Source organism: Lissotriton helveticus, chromosome 1_1, assembly GCF_964261635.1.
Source record: "Lissotriton helveticus chromosome 1_1, aLisHel1.1, whole genome shotgun sequence".
Lineage (NCBI taxonomy): Eukaryota > Metazoa > Chordata > Amphibia > Caudata > Salamandridae > Lissotriton > Lissotriton helveticus.
Genome location: NC_136057.1, coordinates 487,599 through 511,402, shown reverse-complemented (window position 1 = coordinate 511,402; position 23,804 = coordinate 487,599). Strand labels below are relative to the sequence as shown.

The 23,804-nt window shown below is 44.8% G+C and overlaps 1 protein-coding gene across 1 annotated transcript in view; it reads right to left on the bottom strand.

Moving 5' to 3' along the window:
• Positions 1 to 23,804, bottom strand: part of LOC144766730 (glycine amidinotransferase, mitochondrial-like) — a 106,007-nt gene that overhangs the window by 27,066 nt on the left and 55,137 nt on the right. The window contains exon 4 of the mRNA XM_078650487.1: positions 18,488 to 18,678. Within this exon, the coding sequence (XP_078506613.1) occupies positions 18,488 to 18,678 (191 nt within the window). The remainder of the gene's footprint in view (positions 1 to 18,487; positions 18,679 to 23,804) is intronic.

Here is a 23,804-nt window from a genome sequence, read left to right as displayed (position 1 = left end):
TCTGAATGGGTGAGTCCCATTGTTATTGTGCGCAAAAAAGATAATTCGATTAGTTTGTGTGCTGATTTACGCTCACTGAATAAAAACATACTAGTAGATTGTCACCCATTACCGAAAATTCAGGATCTTTTATCAAATATCTCTGGTGCCACTTGCTTTTCCATTTTAGATTTAAAATCGGCTTATTACCAGATTCCTCTTTCCACTTCTTCCACTGACCTCACGACATTTATAACACCCTTTGGTGCATATAAGTACCTCAGGCTGCCTTTTGGCTTAGCCTCTGCGGCTAGCGTCTTACAGAGGTTCATGGATCACATGTTGGCAGGTATTACTTCAGTTCAAGCTTACCAGGATGATGTCCTGATTTTCTCAAAAAATAAGAATGAACACATTATTACTTTAAGAAAAGTACTTGAGAAGTTTAAAGAATTTGGAGTCACACTGGGTGCAGATAAGTGCAAATTTATGGTTCAATCACTAGATTATTTAGGACACACCATTTCAGCTTCTGGAATCAGTCCCAAATTTTCCCTTACAAAGGCTATTGACGAAGTGGTGGTTCCTCATACCAAGGATTTACTTAGGTCATTTCTGGGTATGACGGAATACTATTCTAGATTTATATCGAACTATGCACTGGTTGTCCAACCACTACGCCTTTTACTGAAGAAAAATGTTCATTTTACATGGAATGATGATGCACAAAGAGCGTTTGAATTAGTGAAGAAATTAATTATTCAGGCTCCTGCTTTGTCTCCATTTTCACCTGGTTTTAAATGTTTATTATCAGTGGGTGCGAGCCAAAAAGGACTGGGGGCAGTCTTATCCCAATGGGTAAATGGGAAAGAGAACACTGTGGGTTTCTCTTCCAGATCTCTCTCTATTGCCGAATCTAACTACAGCACAATAGAGAGGGAGGCTCTGGCTTGTACCTGGGTTGTTGAAAAATTTAGAACTTTTATTTGGGGCACACAGTTTGAAATTTTCTCAGGCCACAAACCTTTAATTCATTTATTGTCAGGAAATGGCACAGGTAAAGCGTCATCAAGGCTGGTAAGATTATTGTCTCGCTTGCATGAATATAATTTTATTATCAAGTATATACCAGGTGGTCGTAATGGTAGAGCGGACTGTTTATCTAGATTATCATTAAAAGATAGCTACTTGCCCACAAGGTTTGATGATGTAGAAAGTGTGGTTGCCACTATTGAGGATGTTATTTCTAACCTTCCTCATGTAACAAAGGACGATTGGTTAAAAGCTTTTGTAGAGGATTCTACTCTTCAGGCAGTTAAGAACATGATTGTGACTGGCTGGCCTAAAGAAAGGTCCTTACCATCCACTTTGAAATCTTTTGCACAAGTCAGTGAAGAACTTTCTATAGTAGGAGGTTTAGTTATGCGTGGAGATTTGGCAGTACCCCCTGTTTCTTTACGGAAAAGGATTTTTGACATAGCGCATGAGGGCCATTTAGGCATAGGAGCAACGGCTAGAAGATTAAAAGAAAGTTTTTGGTGGCCTGCTCTAGAGTCTAATGTTACTGATTGGATAAATGCCTGTGGTACATGTCTTGTCTCAGACAAGCACTGGAAGATTGCGAAACTCCCTCTATACAACTGATAGAGCAAGATTCGCATCGCGACTTGCTCGAGTCATGAACCTCGCCCGTGTGTAATCAATTAATAAATTTTGTACGTCTTACTAATGTTTATTTTTATATTCGACCGAAGTAGATGAAGCTTTTCTATGTGTTTTCTAATATAACTAATCTATGTCTCTAAAACATGGCCGCCGCTTGGAAAATCTCTTCTGCGCATGCGTCAGTCACGCTCACGTGTCCTGACGTAGTTATAAGTTTGGTGGGAAAAGATGCGTAATACACAGCTTTCGTGAATAACGTGGTGATGCTCTTGTGACAAGTGTATATGTTGCTAACATTCAAACTGCATAGTATATTTTTATAATGATAAGTTTAAAGTACAAAACCAATGATGTGTTTTCATACCGTCACTTCTATGTTTTAATTTGTTTTCGCTTACTTTTCATGTATCCTCGACTCGGAAGGGTGCTGGGCTGGGGAGTCCATCTTGGAGGGTATTTCTGCGCAGACTCGCCAGAAGCTACTATGGCATTGAACTGAGGCCAAAGAAGGTGGATGCCAGAGCCACCCTGGGAAAGGACACCTTCGCCCAGCAGCGGCATCATGATTTGTTCAATTGTAACGAAAATGTATTCTCTTCATTGTATTCTGCGCGACTTTCTCATGGGAACCCCAATCTTGCTAGGCGGTGCCCAGAGATGTAAATTAGGCCTCCAAATAGTCTATTCTGATTGGTGTGTTACCCAAATCCTACCTTAGGACCAATCCAAATTGAGGGATTCTGACACTTTGCAACATTGGGGGGTGGTACACCGTCCCAAAACAGTATAACTACCCTGGGTTCACCTAGGGAAATTGTCCGACTTGTCTGGTTTAGCTGACCTGTCACTGACCCAACACACTCAATAGGTGACTGAAGATACAGAGTACTGCGGAGCACTCTGTTCGAAATTGACCATAGACTAAGGTTTTACGCTGGGAGTTCGCTGACCCAAATCGGGGTCTTGATCGATAGCTGCAGAGAGGGTGGAGCGCAGGCGTTGCTTCCGAACTGCGGGTGCCGGTCCTGTCCAGAGGGTCCTGTCCAGAGGGTTTCCTGTCCTGAGGGTTTCCTGTCCTGATTCCTAATCTGAGGGTTTCCTGTCCTGTCCTGGGTGTCCATTCTGCACCTGCTGCCCACTGAGGGGTATCCTTCCTTGAGGGTTTCCTGCCCTTAACTGACCCGTGGCCAGGGTTTGGTTTCCACACCAGTCTAGGTATATATTGCTCTGAATCTTTAAATCTTGCACCTTCCTGAATTTCTGTCTTTTGCTTTAATAAAGACATACCTTTGCATATGTTAAATTTCCATGCTTTTTCCGCAACCATTGAATCATAAAGTCATTTGCATTCATTTCATAAAGTGTTCCTATGTTATCCTACCTGCTAGAAATTATATTTTGCATTGCAGTTTGTCATTTTCTGATATGGTCTAGAACCTCCTTACTTAAACTGTCTAAAGAACTTTTGCCCTAAATGCATAGCATATTCCCGTTGCATCTCATATTAGCATTTCAATGATTACCCTGACTTTATTTCGCTATAGTTATGTACTTTTCATTATCTTGATTATTGATTGTCTTATTCTTGTAAATCTAATGATTTCTGAGAACGAACTTTAGATAAAGACTTTAAAACTTCCAGTTGTCCGTGGTCATTTGCTAAGAATTTGAATGATATTGTGGGGTTTGTATTTTGCTGCCTTTCCTTTTACAGCTAGCTCCCTGATCCATTGTGGTCATAGGTACCCGCATCGGTGGATGGTAAGTCGGGTACTCTGAAGAATAACGAAAGGAACTCACAAACTTTGATAGCAGACCGTGAGGTCATCTGATCAATGTATATGGTGATTTGAAATATATGGGCCCGAAGCCGGAAGTGGCGAAATTATTGGTCGGGTGACCCGCGCGCTCTATCAGTTTTTCTGGTAGCAGAGCTATGGTTAGGGACTAGTTAAAGGTTAGGTAGGACTAGTTAGGCTAGTCAAGTCGGTAGCTGCTAGTATATAGATGCTGCTATAAGAGTAGGCACTTCAGGAGAACTGATCACTCACTTGAAATGTTTGCTTTGGAAAATTATGAAATGTTTTAAACTGTTTTCTAATTGATATATGTATTAACCAATTCGTTTACAATTGTTAAGTGTTGTCAGAACTCCCCGGGGATTTGAATGGCAAAGTGGTGAATAGAATCCATTTGCCTTGAGGTCGCAGGCTCGAGGAAAGTTAGGTGCAGGTTAGGTAGAACCAGGAAGCACTAACTAGGGTTTTTCCTGAATACATGTGTGAATAAATGTTAGTGACGAGGTTCATTGGCAAAATTCCAATAGTGGCGTAACCTAGTAAGGGTCACATCGGAAGAGTAGCAGGTTCATCGGAGCTTGGGTGAAAGCAAAGGGGTCCGCTGGGAAACCTTAGACTCGGATATATCCCGGAAAGAGTGGATGGGTCTAGGGAAGTAACAGGTTCACTGATGCTAGAGTGAAGGGTAGGCGGAAGAGATCTACTCGCAGTGAGTGAAAAGTAAATGGAAGTAGTTTACTTGCAGTAAAACAAACTCTTTCCTGTCTAGACACTTGAGCACTGTGGCGAATGTGTATTCGTTGTAAAATAACCAAGCACTAGCACTTTAGAAAGAAAGAAAGTTTCCGTTACCTTGTGAAGGGAGGGAGTCAGTCGCGAAGCGTCTCTGACGTCACTCCGTGCCGCGCTGGGATTGGTAGAAACAGCGGGCGGGTAGCGGGGCTGGAATTGTGAAGGAGGGGTGAGCGCCGGAGCGTGAGAACTGTCTCACGAAGGGGCCGCGCACCCATTGGCCGAAATTATTTGAACTCGTGCACCCCATTGGTCGCACGGAATTGCAAGACGCATTCTGATTGGAGGTAATTTTGTAAACAAAATTAAGCGTAGAAATCGTATGTGGCACTCGTATACTCCAGAGACTAGACCTGATCCAAGGCACCTAGGGTTTGAAAGGGATCAGTGGAAGGCTAATAGATACGATATTATGTACGGAACTAAGAGAAAAATGTCCCTTGTAAATAAGGTAAAGAATTACTTCAAGAAGGACAAGCCGATTATAACTAGAGAGGGCGTTATTATTCCACCACCAAATACTCCCGCCTCTTTCATGATGTTTGACAGAGGGTACAATACATGTGTGTGGTTAGAAAATTGGGTGAAGTACACAAAAGACGACGGAATAATGGCTTTTCCGTTAGAAGGTACCTTTAATGCTAGGATCCTATTTAATTTAAGAAACCGAATGAATGAATTACATCCCAGACCGAGACTAACGCAGTATGAAGCATTAGAGGAGTGGGAGATTGAGGCTTTCCAAAGAGATAAGCCCCGAATGGACAAAGGACTGACAAAGTTTTACCCAAAACTGAAACAAGAAACTAGAGATAAAAAGATGAAACAGTGGAGACAGAGCATGATTGTTGAGGGTCTGTTTCCCATGATGCCAGCAGAAGATCCTCCTGGGGGGGGGGAAAGGACAGAGAAGTCCAAACACTGGGGGTCCCTGGGAGAATCAGAGGACGAATTGTTAGATGACCTATGCATGAGAAGTCCGCCTCCTTATAATGAAGGATACCGTCCTGCAAGTGCAGGAGATATTCCCCGGAGACCTCTAAAAAGGGAAGAGATCAGGTCCGTAAGTGTAGGAGGGAATTATCTAATTCCTCCTTATACTGAGGATCTAGGACCTGTGGAAACAAGAAGTATTTACCCCAGGAGACTGGTAGGGGGGGAAATGGGATATTCACGGGAAGAAGATTTTTGTCCGCGTCTCCCCTACGGAGGCGAAATGAGGTCCTTAGGTTCAGAAAGGCCGGTATTACAGCCCCAGACTGAGGAAGATCCGAGAATTCTAGGCACAGGAAGTTTGTTTCAGAAGCCTAACTATGGCGGAGGGCCGAGTGAGACTCATCCCACTGCCCCGAGTTATGCTCCCATTCTAACCCCGCAGGTGTTACATGGAAACACTTTGGACAGGTTATTAGAAGAGAAAGAGCGAGAAGCACTGGAAAATCAGAGAGCTGAAATAATACGGAAAATGTCACAACTAAATGCAAGTCCTGAAGCCTTGACAATCCCAGTAACTATCGGGCCAGTGGTTCCGTTGTACGGGGACCGTCAAGGGAGTCCGAAACCTCCAGTAATTACTCCTGTCATTGCACCGACCAAACCAGAACCCTTAATTGTAGACGACCAGACAAGTGAGTGCGAGTCGGAGGTCTCGCTGATAGATCTGCCCGTTAGAAAGACCGGGAAAAAGATGCCGAGGCCGCACACGTTTAGTACGAGAGAAATTCAGATGGAATCGACCGCGGGTACTAGGAGTGTCACATTGGTGACTCCTGAAGAAATTGAAAGATGGAGTCAGGAATTGGAAAAGCAAACGTCCTCCACGAAACCTTTAGATCTCTACAAACTGAGAATAGAAATAGAGGAATTGAGGGCAGGAAACGTAGGATTAGACAGATTAAATACCTACTCTGAAGACGAAATGCTGTTTATCTGCAAAAGTCTCACCCGAAATACCCGAGTACTTCATGAAAAACTGACAGACACTGCTGCTAGCATGGGTATAGATATTTCAAGATCGAAACCGCTGCAAAAACCATATAGGGCAGATTTCTCAGACAAAGATTTGGAAATGCTACAGGGAAAAAAGCACAGGTCAAGGAACTATTGTCAGTATTGCAAAAATGGGGAGATGTGGAAAGATGGAAAGCAAGGTGGGTCAAGAAAAAGGATGAGGCCAGGTCTAAACAGGCAACTCCCGAATTTGTTTTAAGGGAAACTGAAAAACCAGAACAGTTATGCCCTATGCGTGAAGTACCAGGTGGAAAGTATGTGCACGTTCCATGGTCCAGACAGGATATTGTGTCCTTTACTAACGATTTCCCGAAATTGCGCGAAAAGCCAGTTGACTGGTACAGACAGGTGGAAAGGTTCGTAAAGGTACAAAAATGCCTGTGGAAAGACCTGGATGGGTTCTTTGACATTGTGGTCCCGGTAGATCTGTGGACCAAGTGTAAAATAGCCATAGCTTGGCCTAGTGAGGAATACCCGAGAAATGACAAAACAGGGGAACCGTCTGTTGAGGTGATGAAAAAATATGAACAAGTAATTCAACATCTGAAAGCAAAAGTGTCCGCAAAGGAAACTGATTGGACAAAAATAGATAGAACAACGCAGGAGAGAGATGAGACTGTGCACTCCTTTTATGAAAGGCTGTTGCAGGTGTTCAAAACATACAGTGGAATAGATAACATCGAGATGAAGGATATGACACATTTTATTTACAGGTTTGTAAATGGTTTAAGACCCGAAATTTGTCAGTGGATAAAAGACAACAAAATCTGTTGGCACACTAAAAAGATGGATGAGGTCCTACGGTACGCAAAGTACTGTGAGGACGAGATGGCAGAAAAGAAAAAGGCTCTCAAGGAGAAGGTTATGTGGGCTCAAGTGAAGCTCGCAGAACAGCAGGAAAAACAATTGAGTAAAATGGCCAAAACTACTCAGAACCAAGGTCCTGGGGGTGGGGGAGGAGGTAAGCCCCGGCCCAAAATGAGCAGGGAAGAGGCTAAGAAGAAATTTCCCTGCCACCAGTGCGGGGAAATTGGACACTGGCGAGACGAGTGTCCCTATTTGCCGGATGATAACCCCAAAACACCTGATTTAACTCCACAGACGCAGAAAGAAAGACCAAGAAAGACCCAACCACAGGTAAAAACGATTCAGTTGCCCCGAGCACCAAAGCAAGTGTTTAGGGGAAAATCCACGGAGGGTGATGATGTAGAAGTCTGGGAAGGCAATGAGAACAGAAATACAGCAACTTCGCAGTATTTACTAAATGATACCTTCTTTTGTGATGACCAGTACTGACGGGGCCTGAGAGGGGAGGACGAGGAGTGCGTACTTGGTGCCTCCTTGCCGGTAGACCAGTCCGGACCATACATTGAAGGAAAGGTTGACGGAAATGATGTCACTTTTCTGTTGGACACTGGCGCTACCCGTTCTACTGTAAGAACAGTGGACGTTCCAAACCTACCCCTCTCGGGAGAAGCCATCCAAGTAGTGGGTGTATCTAATCAACTGATTAGTACTCCTGTTACCGAGCCCATGGAGATCTCAATTGGAAACTTTAAAGAAATGCATAGATTTGTCGTTTGTGACACCAGTCCAGTGAACTTACTGGGATGTGATTTGCTGTGCAAAATGAACTGTACCATCTTTTGCACACCAAAGGGCGTTGAGATTCAGACCCCAGATGAAGATGGTATTTATAAATTAATGTTGATCAGACCTGACTCAGAAATTAAACGAATGACTATACAGGACTTGCCCAAAGAGCTCCAAGAAAAGGTGAGGCCCGAGGTATGGGACTTTACCGGAAAAGATGTAGGATTAATGAAAAACGTAGACCCCATACAGATAGCCATCAAGGACAATGCAGTATACCCTAATACTAAACCTTATCGAATGAATGCAGAAGTGAGAGCAGGTGTTGCCCTGGAAATACAGAAATTGCTAGAAGGAAACATCATACAGGAAGTAATGAGTAGCCCATGCAACTCACCGATTATGGGCATCAAAAAGCCTAGTGGCAAGTACAGAGTAGTGCAGGACATAAGAAAGGTAAATAAAATAGTGGTTCCTTGCTGCCCTATTGTCCCGAACCCAGCAGTGATTCTGTATCAGATTCCCTGGGACGCTGAGTGGTTCACTGTGATAGACCTATGTCATGCATTCTTTTCCATACCCATGCATCCAGACAGCAAATTTCTTTTCTCATTTGCTTTCAACAGTCACGTGTATGTCTGGAATAGGGTCCCCCAGGGGTACACAGAGACCCCCTCTATCTTTAATCAGATCTTGAAAAAATGTTTGGAAACTTTGGTCTTACCTGGAAATTCTGTCTTGGTGCAATACATCGACGACCTCTTGGTGGCGTCCGAAAGTCATAGGGATTGTGTGGTTGACACCATTGCCCTACTGAATCACCTGAGTGAGAAGGGACATAAAGTAGCCCCTGAAAAATTACAGTTCTGTGCAAAATCAGTGAAATATCTGGGGCACCAGATAGAGAAAGGCATCAGGAAAGTGACATCAGAAAGAGTGAGAATAATTCAAAAGATGCAGTTACCCCGTACTCAGAAAGAAATCAGAATGTTCCTTGGAGTGATAGGATACTGCAGGCAATGGATTGTGGGATTTGCAGTCCTAGCTAGGCCCTTGATAAAAATGACCAAGAGAGGAACACCAGAAATCGTAGAATGGGATGATGAAAGCTTAACAGCCTTCACCAAACTGCGAGACTGTCTGTGTACAGCCCCTGCGTTGGGAATGCCAGACTATTCCAAGGAATTTGCCCTGTTCTGTGACACTCGCGATAATTGTGCATTGTCAGTCCTAACCCAAGAACATGGCACAACCAGAAGGCCTGTGGCATATTTCTCTGCCACCCTGGATCCAGTGGCTGCTGGATTACCAGGATGTCTGAAAGCAGTAGCTGCTACCTGCACAAGTTTAGAGCAGAGTGAGTCCATTGTCATGGGACATCCTGTAACTGTGTATGTTCCACATGGAGTGGTAATTTTACTAACCAGAACGAAAACTCAGTATCTCACCCCTAGTCGTCTGACTAAATACGAGAGGATTCTCGTGGGTGCTGCCAATATAACAATTGTCAGGTGCAACATTCTGAACCCCGCCACTCTGCTTCCCGACTCAATGGATATGGAAGATGGGGAGGAAGATGAGCATAACTGCATTGATTTAACAGAATTGTGCACAAAACCACGCCCAGACATTAGTGAAACACCTTTGCCTAAACATGACATGGAATTGTTTGTGGATGGTTCATGCCTAAGGCATGAACAAGGAGGCCTAAGTGCTGCCTATGCGGTAGTCTCCTTAACAAAAATTGTAGAAGCAGGTTATTTATTTGAAGTAAAGTCTGCACAAGTAGCCGAATTGATCGCTATGATAAAAGCTTGCAAAATTGGAAAAAACATACGCCTAACAGTGTATACTGACAGTCAGTACTGTTTTGGAGTTGTGCATGACTTTGGCCAGTTGTGGCTACAGAGGGAGTTCCTGACTTCATCAGGTACCCCTATTCGAAATGGAAAAGTTGTTCAAGACCTTCTAGAGGCAATCCAGTTACCAAAGGAACTGGCAGTGGTCAAATGTGTTGCTCAGACGAGTTTTGACTCTGTATCTTTGGGAAATGATTTCGCTGATCGAGTGGCCCAATTGTGCGCCAGAGATCGATATATTATAAATCCAAAACGAGGGGGGCCCGGAAACAGCTGCCAACTTCGAGTGTTTGAAGAAGTGCCTACATGGGATGAAGTGAGAGAATGGCAGCAGGCGGCACCCTGGCAAGAGAGAGAGAAGTGGAAGGAAGAAGGGTGTAGACCAAGACGTGAGGATGGTGTCATCTTGGGCCCAAATGGTATGCCTGTGTTACCCAGACACTTGCTTGGCACAATGGCGAGATTGATACATGAGGGATCACACATTGGTAGGGACGCCATGATTCTGATATTCCAACAGACTTGGTACAGTAAAAAGTTCAGGAAAGTAGCGGAGTCCCTGTGCCAGAGGTGCCTGTCATGTCAAAAGATGAACCCAGGCAAGAGACAATGGTGGAACTGGGGAAAATTGGGAGGTCAGGGGGTCCCTTTGTGAGAATACAGGTTGATTTCATCACCATGCCACGTTGTGAGGGGAAACGTTATGTCCTTGTCATTGTCTGCCTATTCTCAAAATGGGTGGAAGCTTACCCTACTCCCCAAAGCGACGCACTGACAGTAGCGAAGTGTTTACTGAAAGAACTGATACCTAGATTCGGGGTTCCAGTCACGATTGAATCAGATAAAGGCCGACATTTTCAGATTGATGTGATCGACCAACTCTGTAAGGCATTTGGAATCTCGCAAAAACTCCACTGTGCATATCGTCCAGAGGCATCTGGAGTAGTGGAACAAATAAACGGGACTATCAAAAACAGACTAGCGAAATTGTGTGATGCATCTGGCATGACTTGGGTGAAGGCCCTGCCTCTGGTCCTGATGGGACTCCGAAGTATTCCAGACCGAAAGACAGGCCTGAGCCCCCATGAAATCCTGATGGGAAGAGTGATGAGACAAGCATGGGTACCAGGAAGCAAACTGTTGAGTATTACTGATGATTTGGTGCTTGAATACTGCAAGAGATTAGGTGACCAAGTGCGTTATATCTCTCGCCAGATCGGAGAAGACGCCGTCGCCAATCCAACGACCCCTCTCCACAAACTGGTTCCTGGGGACTGGGTCAAGATAAAGAAGCATACTCGATCGAGCTGCCTGTAACCAAGGTGGGGAGAGAAGCGCCAAGTGATCCTGGTAACGACCACAGCAGTGAAGTGTGCAGGTGTTCCCCATTGGATCCACGCCAGCCACACCCAGAAGGTATTACCAGACAAGGAGCCTGAAGAAGAAGGCCGCCCAGCAGAGGGGCCTGCAGAAGCAAGACCAGAAGTAGCTGACGACGTACAGCCCAGTACCAGTCAAGCTGAGGGATCCGCAGACGTTGGACCAGGAGTTGTTGTTGACGAACTGCCAAGAGTCCAGCCTGCTGGAGGGTTCCCAGAAGTTGGTCCAGAAGTAGCTGATGACGAGCTGCCAAGCATATGGCCAGATGAGTGGATACCCTTGATTGACCTCACCGAAGACCCAATCCGAACAAGAGAACGAATTTGGAAAGGTAGAGAGTGGGATGGAGAGGAAAAGCAAGGCACAGGCGAAGAACCTCAGACTATTGAGATTCACGTCAAACCTGAGGAAGGAGAAGGTCAGACAGGGACAGAACAAGTGATCGATACTCCTCCACTGACTCCTGATGTCGAAAAGGGACAGACTAGACATAGAATAATAGTTCGAGCGGAAGAAAATCAAGGGATCGAAGTGCTCGAACAGGATCAGCTAGGATTAGAGAAACGTGTTCAGGACACAGAAATAGAGACATTTGAAAAGCAAACACAAAATTCTCCTGAACAAGGCCAGATTAGTAACCAGGCAAAAGAAATAGATGCGAGCCCTGGAACTAGTCAGATAGGAAGGGAAGAAACTGAAGCAGAATTGCCACAAACTAAAGAAAATAAAAAAGCAAGAGAAGAAAACGAAATCCAAGTGCCAACTAAAAGACTAAAGAAAAGAAAGCACATTGAGCCTGGCTTCGTAAAGAAATTGAGGTTGAGGATAAAGACGGTGGAAGAAAAACGTGCTGAAGAAAGGAGAAGTGCTCGCATAGCTGAGCAACAAGAAGACACCTCCAAAAGAAGGAGCGATCGAATAAAGAGACAAAACAAAAAGTACAAGTCTCCTGAATGGACGCTCGTTTTGGAAGAATTTGAAGATCTTGATATAACTGACGAAAGCGACGGAGAACCAGTCGCCGAGTACTCTGCCGAAGAAGAAGAAGAGCCACCGTGAATTTGCACAAAGTAAGATACTTGTGTAAAGTCACAAAGAGGGGTTGAGAAAACTTCTTCTGAGCCAAAATGTCTGATTCAAGCGTGAATGGTAGACCTAGTCGCAGTTGTTGCAAAACATGCTGCAAGGTATGTGTATGTAGTATAATTATAGTGATATTAGTTTGGATAGGACTAACAGTGTTCATTCCTTTTGCGGTGAGCAAAAATACTAATGTTGACCCTACTGAAATTGTAAATACTGACAATGAGGAGCTGACAACACAGAGCGTAGCAAGGCTCAGACAAACAAAACGAGACCTAGAAGCATCAGATGAGCGAGGACTACATTATCATGGAGTTAAGAATAGGACACATTTAAATGTTTTCGCAAACTTGTTAATACACTATGTAGAGACTATGGAAATTGAAGATTGCTATGTCTGCATGAAGCTACCTACCTCTGAAGCTGAAGGCGTGACATACCATCACCTGCCCCTGACATATGGAATCTCCTGTAGCATTTTAGCAAGCTTATTTTACAAAAGAGGACCGTTACAGTACTATTACTCCAACAATGACGTGATCTTTTCTGAACTTCCTATACGTGGGAACCTGAATCCTGTACATACCAAAAGTGACGTTACTCGCTACATGGGCAAATACTTTCTGACTATAGGTAATATCGACATAGGTGACGCACACAGAGATAACTTGACCTGTTCTTTGCGTGAGCAGGAAAAGATGTTCCTGAACATGACAGAGAAGAGGAGAATAAAAATACAAAGAAAGGCAGATGACGAAAGGCAGAAAACGCCAAAATGGGCTGAAAACATGGAAGGCACCTCAAATGGTGGGGCGGGACCTGCTCTGTTGCTGGATTTTGAAAAGAAAGGAAAGCTATGTCTTCACCGCGAGAAGACTAGCTACTATAATAACATTTTCATTGGTTCCAGTGAATGTGAACATAATTACAAGGTAATTGGAGGATGGGGTTTCAAAAATGGGTCAGAGCCTGTGTTTCCCGGAATTTATTATATATGTGGAGACAAGGCTTATTTCAAATTGCCGGATCACTGGTGTGGAAGCTGCTATTTTGGCATTGTCTTCCCGAAAATATACCATGTGAATAAAGTTGCTGGAAGCAGTGAAAATACTAATGGCTTAGTGCGTAGTAAAAGAGAAAGCGTAGGTGAAATAATGGGTAGTATTTTCAGTGCACTGATACCTGGAGTGGGAGTGGTTCTGAACACTCACAGAATTTGCAAATTGTCCACAATAGTAGATGTGTTGTCTACTGACACAGCTCATGGATTTCTGCTGGTCAATACCGAAATGGTTGCGATCAGATCAATGGTTTTACAGAACAGACTTGCTCTTGACACCTTATTAGCAAAAGAGGGCGGAGTCTGCCGGATGTTGAAGGCGCAACATTGTTGCACTTACATTCCGGACAAAAGTGTGCAGCTCAAAAGATATGTGAAAAACATTACTAATTTGGAAAGGGAACTCAAACCACTCGAGGTTGACAGTGCCTGGAAGAGACTGGTAGATGGTCTCTCAAACGTAGGTCATTGGCTTGCTAGCTTAGGTAAAAGCTTATTGTTCAAGGTACTGATGCCAATTGGAATTATAGGTCTTATCCTATTCTTCATATTTGTCAGTTGCAAATGTCGTAAGCACACCAGAAAGCATCAAGTGAATGCCAGAGGAGTGAAACGAAGTGTGGATGAGCTTGAACTAGAAGAAATGAATAATCAGATATACAAAAGGGTGAAAAATTCTCACCCTACCAAAAATGAGAAGGAAAAGTTGAATCGGTTGTTGGAAGAGATAGAGCTGTATAAGGTGTGAGAAGTTGGCATCTGGTTCCATTATTTTTGTGATGATAGTAAATATCATCAAAGAGGGATTGATAGAGCAAGATTCGCATCGCGACTTGCTCGAGTCATGAACCTCGCCCGTGTGTAATCAATTAATAAATTTTGTACGTCTTACTAATGTTTATTTTTATATTCGACCGAAGTAGATGAAGCTTTTCTATGTGTTTTCTAATATAACTAATCCATGTCTCTAAAACGCTTTACAAATCACAATACAATACAATACATGGCCGCCGCTTGGAAAATCTCTTCTGCGCATGCGTCAGTCACACTCACGTGTCCTGACGTAGTTATAAGTTTGGTGGGAAAAGATGCGCATGCGTAATACACAGCTTTCGTGAATAACGTGGTGATGCTCTTGTGACAAGTGTATATGTTGCTAACATTTAAACTGCATAGTATATTTTTATAATGATAAGTTTAAAGTACAAAACCAATGATGTGTTTTCATACCGTCACTTCTATGTTTTAATTTGTTTTCGCCTACTTTTCATGTATCCTCGACTCGGAGGGGTGCTGGGCTGGGGAGTCCATCTTGGAGGGTATTTCTGCGCAGACTCGCCAGAAGCTACTATGGCATTGAACTGAGGCCAAAGAAGGTGGATGCCAGAGCCACCCTGGGAAAGGACACCTTCGCCCAGCAGCGGCATCATGATTTGTTCAATTGTAACGAAAATGTATTCTCTTCATTGTATTCTGCGCGACTTTCTCATGGGAACCCCAATCTTGCTAGGCGGTGCCCAGAGATGTAAATTAGGCCTCCAAATAGTCTATTCTGATTGGTGTGTTACCCAAATCCTACCTTAGGACCAATCCAAATTGAGGGATTCTGACACTTTGCAACATTGGGGGGTGGTACACCGTCCCAAAACAGTATAACTACCCTGGGTTCACCTAGGGAAATTGTCCGACTTGTCTGGTTTAGCTGACCTGTCACTGACCCAACACACCCAATAGGTGACTGAAGATACAGAGTACTGCGGAGCACTCTGTTCGAAATTGACCATAGACTAAGGTTTTACTAAACCTTAAAGTGCTGGCGGAGCACTTTGCTGGGAGTTCGCTGACCCAAATCGGGGTCTTGATCGATAGCTGCAGAGAGGGTGGAGCGCAGGCGTTGCTTCCGAACTGCGGGTGCCGGTCCTGTCCAGAGGGTCCTGTCCAGAGGGTTTCCTGTCCTGAGGGTTTCCTGTCCTGATTCCTAATCTGAGGGTTTCCTGTCCTGTCCTGGGTGTCCATTCTGCACCTGCTGCCCACTGAGGGGTATCCTTCCTTGAGGGTTTCCTGCCCTTAACTGACCCGTGGCCAGGGTTTGGTTTCCACACCAGTCTAGGTAAATATTGCTCTGAATCTTTAAATCTTGCACCTTCCTGAATTTCTGTCTTTTGCTTTAATAAAGACATACCTTTGCATATGTTAAATTTCCATGCTTTTTCCGCAACCATTGAATCATAAAGTCATTTGCATTCATTTCATAAAGTGTTCCTATGTTACCCTACCTGCTAGAAATTATATTTTGCATTGCAGTTTGTCATTTTCTGATATGGTCTAGAACCTCCTTACTTAAACTGTCTAAAGAACTTTTGCCCTAAATGCATAGCATATTCCCGTTGCATCTCATATTAGCATTTCAATGATTACCCTGACTTTATTTCTCTATAGTTATGTACTTTTCATTATCTTGATTATTGATTGTCTTATTCTTGTAAATCTAATGATTTCTGAGAACGAACGTATTTTGCTGCCTTTCCTTTTACAGCTAGCTCCCTGATCCATTGTGGTCATAGGTACCCGCATCGGTGGACTGTAAGTCGGGTACTCTGAAGAATAACGAAAGGAACTCACAAACTTTGATAGCAGACCGTGAGGTCATCTGATCAATGTATATGGTGATTTGAAATATATGGGCCCGAAGCCGGAAGTGGCGAAATTATTGGTCGGGTGACCCGCGCGCTCTATCACAACGTACCAACACCTGAGGAAGCATGGGTGAAATTGGCACTAGATTTTGCAGGCCCGTTTGATCTCCTTCCTAATGATAAAAAATACATTTTGGTGTTAGTAGATTATTACTCAAAATAGGTGGAATTTGAGTTTTGTTCTTCAGCCTCTTCTGCTTCTGTGATTAACTTCTTGGCAAGAATTTTTATGACTGAGGGTTTTCCCAAAGAGTTGGTCACGGACAATGGTTCACATTTTACCTCATCTAGTACGGAAATTTTTTTGTTGTCTCATGATGTCAAACATTTAAAAGTTGCTTTGTATTCCCCAGCAGCCAACGGTTTAGTTGAACGCATGAATAGAGACATAAAAGAGGGGATACAGACAGCTTTAACTGAGAGAGTTCCTGTGGATATTTGTCTAAAAAAAAACTTTGGGCATATCTTGTTACCCCACACACAACATCTGGTGTTTCTCCCTTTAGACTTTTGAGGAAAAGGGAACCCAATGGTACTCTGTGTCCTTCATGGATCAGGGATTTGAAGAAAAGTGGCAATTCATGTTTGGTTTGTAAAGATAAAGAGAGGATGCTCAAGAATGTTGGTTCCAAACAAGCTGTTCAAAAGAAATATTATGGTGGCAGGAAATTTAAAAATGATTCTGATTTTGAAATTGGAGATTGGGTGTTGATTAAGTCTCCAATGAAAGTCAAGAAGGGTCTCTCTAGGTTTTCTCTTCCTGTACAGGGTTTAAAAACTTCAAAGGGATCTTTATTCCTTGGTCAAAGAGGTTGGTGGAGTAAAAGAGTTTTGGTGAGGTTGACACCAGATCAAGCTAAAAGGATTATTGGAAAAAAAGAAGTGTTACAAGATGATTTACACTTTTCACATTTCTTGGAAGATTTAGGTGTACAAAGTGAGTTTCCTATTGAACCGGTTTCCCAAAACACAGGTTTGAAAAATAGTTTAGACTGTCAGGTTCAACCTGCTCCTCCTCAGGATCAGGAGTTGGGAAACTTTTCAGTTAGTCCGACAATTTCAAGTTCTTTAAGTAATGATCTGGAGTGTACTGAACAAATAAGACCCACACGTAATTGCTCTTTTCCTTCAAGGTACAAAGATTCTTAATTTTTGTTTATTTGTTTATGAAAGGGGAAGGGTGACATAATATGTATACATGTACACGTGCAGTTGCACGCGCCATTGTTTCCTTTCAATTCCGACTTCATGCGCACACTTTCTGTTAGGTGTGCATGAAGTCTAATGTTGTTAGCATTGTGTATTATTATTTAAATATGCATTCTCGTGAGGGCGGCCTGACTCTCTGGCATGGACGGTTGTACTTGTCAGTTACCGTTCATGCTCCGGAGAGAAAGGACGCACTCCCGTGATGTTCTGCAAATTACTGGATTAAATCTACTCTTTTACCTGAATACTTTCTGTGGATTATTTCCTGCATAAAACAACACCTCTTTACAACACCCTCACCCTGCGATCCTGTTTTAAAGGGTGGTGGGGTGCTGTCGAGGTAGGATTTGATGTTGCCAGTGGAGGACTGATGGCCGAGGGCCCGGAGCGGGGATTCCCCGGCCATGTTTACTTTTCACCCGCCACTCTGCATGCCTTTATGAGTGCATCAGTCTTGGAGGGAAGGTGCCCAGGGGAGCAGAGGCCGAGAGACGGCCTAACCGGCAGAGACACCGGGAGGTAAGGGTGAGAGGGCAGGAAGTGATCGAGGGGAGGTTAAAGGGGAAAGAGATAGTGACACAGAGGGAGATGTGACGCAAGATGAAAGGGGGCATCGGTACCGGGAGAGAAGAAAAGTTTGACGAGGAGAGGGCCCAGCCAGAGAGAGGGGCGGGCACACTGGCTAGCACGAGTCTGAATATGAGAGGAAAGAACAGCTGAGGAACTTAAACGAGGAGGAGAGAGCAAGAGTGAGGTGGAGGTTGTGAGACGAGCAGTGAAGACTGTTGGGCAAGGGGTGGTTGGTGAATACAGAGTAGTGACCGTCACAGCACGAGGACATGTGGGCGACAGGGTATATATTTTGCAGGTGACAGGCGAGACAGGCTGTGATTGGTGGGGACATGAAAGCCATGCTGAAGAGAGAACGTCTACGGAGAGTCGACTGCCTGCCGTAAGAAGTGGGGACGGCGGGAAGAGGGTAGAATTGGTGTATTTCATTTTCTCTTTGCAGTTTACTTGTGCAGTTATACACAGGGCATATGTAAGAGTAGAGGGTTGCAGACGCGCGGTGCTGCACCGTTGGGCTGCTGTCACTGCACTAGGTTCATCCTAAAAATAATCTTTCTTGATAAAAGGAGTGTTGAACCGAGATTGAAGCTGGCCTTAGATCCAGGGTCCAATTCTGCTCTGTTACTCCTTTTCCAGACATTCAGGGATGTGATCAACCCTAGATTCCGTAGTTTAAAACCCAGGACTGGACATGCTAGAAGTCGGTCACTGGTAACATCACATGTGATCCAAAGGGTTGCATGTCTGTAGGCCAATCACCACCGTGCACATAAATAGAAGTAATTGAGATACCTGGTCATAAAGTTCATCAGCCATCGTGGGTTTTGGTGCAGTGGTCCATTTGGCACCGCGGCGAAAGTATTCCTTGATAAGAGGTCGATATGCTCTGTATTCAAAGAAGCGAGAACGCCACGCCATAGGTGCCTCAATTATTTCATTTCCAACCACCAGTAGAATGTCTCTTGGCATTGCAGCATAAAGGCCTGCATAACAAATATAATTCTATTTAAAATACATGGGAATAACAGCATGTAATCACATCATAAAGCTCTTTTTTCAATAAGGGTCCACTGTTCCTTAAGACCAGGTTGTGAAACTCTACTTCCTTGCAATTGACGTTTGAACTATGGCGCTGAATATCATTGCAATGGCATTGATATAACAATTTCCATGAACGCCACTTCACTTCATGGATAATTCATGGCACCTAAGTGTTGTGCGCAGAATCTTGGGACTCTTGGCAGGCCCACAACTGTATTGACGGGAAGAACTTTCTTAGCACTCTTATAATTCTGAGAGAGGCCTTCGAGAAGAAATGCAAGACACCTGACTTCTGCCAGGTCTTCTTCTCTTCAATGAACCTTTCACCCGATTTTATGTGACAGCAAGTGACCTAGTAGTAAAGGTGAGGTATAGAGATAGATGATAAATAGACAAGACGTAAGATAAGACTGTACTATTGATGTCTTTAGAGAGAAAATACAATTTAAAGCAGCCTTTGCTTTAACCCTTTGTGAATGACTCCACATTTTCTCCTTTTGTCCGCTTTACCAGTATGTGAGAGATCTGAAGCAGCAATCATTTGTTTGACATCTTTTCTTGCATCCATGACCGGGCCCAAATTATATTGATCGCCCTGGATTGGCCAAGAAGGGTGTGGTACACAGATCTTATCCACCTCACCTCGTTTCCGCCGCTCCGTCTCCCTTTCAGGGCAGATCTCCTCTCTCAGATGGAGGGGTAGGTTCTACAACCCCAAATCCAGACCTTACACCTTCATGCCTGGAGATTGAATGGGGCAACCTGAATTCCTTTTATCGTAAATATGTTGCGTCAGCAACATTCGGAAATTCTTTTTTGTAGCTTCGCGCCGAAGTGGACGACGTCATAGAGGCACGGCATCACATGCAACTCCGCTGACGTCACCGACACCATAATAGGCTCACGCTGGCGTGATGACATCAGTTTCGCCCTTTTTTCCGTGCCTTCGAGGCACACGAACGGACCAATGACAGTAGATATATACACAGTATAAACAGTACATAAATGTCAAGATAACACACACAGTGTGAAGCAAATGAAGGAAAGCAATTGAAACAAAACATTTCCTTGACAATAAAATATATATACATTACATTACAGCAACTCAGGTATAGAAAAGTGGACAACGGGGAGGCGGGCGGGTCAGTGAGGAATCCACAGGCAGATACTGTATCTACCAGAAAAAACATTACCAAAGGTAAGTAATTTGTTCTTCTGATAGATACATCTGCCAGTGGATTCCTCACCTTGTGAATAGATTCCCACAGCAGTCCCCACTCCCGGAGGAGGGTGTCCACTCCTCTATACCAGGAAATCCTGGAGGAAAGAGCGCGCAAAGTGACTGTCCCTCCTCACCTCAGCATCCAAACAGTAATGCTTTGCAAAAGTGTGGAGGGAGGCCCAAGTAGCCCCCCTACAAATGTCCTCAACAGGTACACCTCCAGACAAAGCAGATGTTGCTGACTTTGCTCTAGTAGAGTTAGCTCTTATACCCTCTGGAGGGTCCTTACCCGCCAAGGAGTAGCAGATCTTGATGCATAGAATAATCCATATTGAAAGAGTGCGCTTGTGCACCGCTCTTCCTTTCTTGTTGCCAGCAAATCCAACAAAGAGCTGGCCATCCACACAATAGTCTTTAGTCCTATTGAGATAAAACCTTACCGCCCTCTTAGGCAGTGGCGACTGGTGACATTTGAAAGTGGTGGGGCGTAAAAGTTCACAAGCGTAGCGAGTGAGCCTGACTGTCATTACAAGGGTTCCAGGGATTCTCCCCTGGGAACATTTTGTAAAATGTGTGGGCAAATGGTGCATTTTCAAGTACAAATTAGAAAGCAAGAAGAGTCATAAAGCAATTGTGAAACTGTAGTTATGATATCAATAAAAATATTTCCTATGATATTGTCGGTGGTAACTGCTTATTCTGTATAATCAGAGAACTGCTATGCTAACTCACAGGCCTGTTTACGAGAACACAGTGCATGCTTTCTTTTTCAAATTGCCACTAGTGAGGCACAGGGTTGGAAAGCACTGGAAAGGGAAGGTTACGGCTCTGGAGCTGGCATGATACTGGCAGCAGTGCTTCCCTGTGCCTCACCCACACCAAGGTCAATTTTATCATCCTGTTTCAAGCCTCACTAAACATAAACAACACAAAATAGCACAATCCTGCCAAGGTCAGTACTTGGTACAGTGCAAACATAAATAAACTGAACACCGAACATTCACACAAAAAGATTGGCTTGCTTGCTGCTGAACCGTGTTGTCATAATCATGTGCACACTTTCTTTCCTGACCTGAGGTTCGCTCCAAATAAACTAAATGAGCGATTGTCATGAAATTAGAACTTCGAAATGGTGAGCAGGAGGTAGAACTGGCCTGTACCTGCCTTCAAGTTGCCCGATTCTTCCCCAGTACCTGCCTTTACACGTGACCCATCCTGCCCTGTCTACGGAGATGCAAGCTTCCGGCAGAAGTTCCCTTTGCTGGCAGCGGTCACACTCATAGCAGCTGAGCTGATCTAACACAGCCTATAAGTCAGTAAGTTAGACCCGGGGTTCCTTTAGGCCCAGCATGGGACTCCAAGCTTTCAATGAAGCACATTTAGTATCAGCAATAAATAGATGGATGGGGTTTCCATTAGGGCCCGGGGGCTATAGATGAGCAATGATTGGTTAAGGCTACAGGGTGTTCGGGATATGAGTCTGCCAGTGCCCATGATGGTGACACCGCCTACCGCGAGCTGTTGAGTGATGCACAAGTTCAATAAATAAACTAAATAGCCTTCCTTTGAAGTTGGAAATGTATTTAAGGGCAGCATTTAATGTCAGAAGAAAGTACTTTTAAATATACAGTTGCATTAAACATTACACAATTCAGTTTACTATACAAGTTGCAGTCCATGGGCGCACTTTTTCTTTGAGGTGCAACAAATAAATAAACCAAATAGCCCTTCTTTGAAAAAGCAAACGTGTTTACGGGCAGCATTTAATTTCAGAATAAAGAGGTGTGGTTCAGTCTCCCTGGATATGAGGATGATTGCCTTAGATCGCGTTGCTTTGATTTCCTCCGAAAATGATCTTGCACCCCACATACTCTTCTGGCTTCTGTGCGGCACAAACCCATTCAGACAACCTCTCCTGGGCCAGCACTAGGCCTGCTGTGCAAAGCACTCAACCACGCGCCGCTGGCAAATACCGCAAGAAGCTGCTGTTGTCTTACACCATGAAGTGCTACTGTCCAACAAACTGAGCAAAGCACTGTGTTGTCCCCACAAACTAAACACTTCTGTCCAACACCATTTGCTATACACTGGGGTCTGACTCCAAAACCATAAATCAAGCGCCACTCTTCAACATCATGAACAAATTCTGTCAAACACCATGAGCACTGGGGTCCAAAAAACCACAAACCGCTAACACCATGAATAAGGTGACCATAATTAGAGAACCGAAAACAGTGAAGTAGACATAGAAGTAGGGTTAGCCGTCAGCTCACACTTATGTTCTGGGCTCTTACCACTTCAATTTGTTCTACTCGTCTCTCCAAAACAGCTGGACTGGAGTAGCATTGATCCAATGCTGATTAGGGATGGCAATGCAGAGGTCCGTCAGAGTGACTCAGAGGAGGTCTGGTGGCACAGTAAAAAACTTACGTGGACGCGGTGGTTACCATGATGACGTCGACTTCTACTCGATGTCTTCCGACTTCCGACCGACGACGCAGATTCGCAGACTCAGTGGCAGTGCAGACAGTGAGTGGTACACACATTCACAACAAAGCACCAGGTGGTCCGGACCGTCCGGACTCCGTAGTAGGCACACAACAACAACGACAAACTGGCCTGGGGTCACGCTCTCTCAGACTCTGACTCGTCATCTACTTACTTCTTCTACTTTCACTTTAGTTGTTGTGTTGGCAGTGGGCGCCACGCGCGGTGACGTAGGAAATGGCCAATCACCTCGACATGGCTGGATATAGCCATATGTGATTGGCCATACAGTGCGGCCCCTCAGCAGAGCAACCAACACCCACGGGCGGCACCATCCTGCTGCAGCAGCCAATCCTGGTGCAGCGTGAACAGCGCCACTGTGCCAGGATTGGCTAAGAGCAGGATACTATCTGCCCCATGATGAGACCGGAGCCCCGGGTCCCTGCCTGACAAAGTCTGAAGGTCTACCACTGTGCGCATGCGCCACTGCGCCAGGATTGGCTAAGAGCAGGATACTATCTGCCCCATGATGAGACCGGAGCCCCGGGTCCCTGCCTGACAGAGTCTGAAGGTCTACCACTGTGCGCATGCGCCACTGCGCCAGGATTGGCTAAGAGCAGGATACTATCTGCCCCATGATGAGACCGGAGCCCCGGGTCCCTGCCTGACAGAGTCTGAAGGTCTACCACTGTGCGCATGCGCCACTGCGCCAGGATTGGCTAAGAGCAGGATACTATCTGCCCCATGATGAGACCGGAGCCCCGGGTCCCTGCCTGACAGAGTCTGAAGGTCTACCACTGTGCGCATGCGCCACTGCGCCAGGATTGGCTAAGAGCAGGATACTATCTGCCCCATGATGAGACCGGAGCCCCGGGTCCCTGCCTGACAGATTCTGAAGGTCTACCACTGTGCGCATGCGCGGGCCAGTCTAAATAGCGAGTACTCCTGGATTTTACATGTGCAGTGAAGTCTACTACTCCTCCGCTATTCAGCTCTGCCTGTGCGCTGCCTGTCACTCTCTGCCGCAGCCCCGCCCCCCACGGCCCACTTCCTATGCGATGCCCGAGTCTGTCAGGTTTGTCCCGGGGCCGGTAGGGAGCAGTGCGCTGAGATTTATTTTACTCAGATTTATTTAAAAAAATCCTTTTTATTTGCATGTGTTGGCAGTGCGGTCATCCATGGCTAGTGGGGCAACGCCCCAACGCCCCCAATGGACGCACCGCCACTGCTCTGGGTCCAGACGGTGTAGTCTCTCCTCCTCCTTGGAAGGGTGAGGGGGAGGATAAAAGGTAGGAAGGGTAATAGACTGTCCTAGATGGAAGGGAGTTACCACCTTAGGGAGAAAAGCAGCCCTGGTCC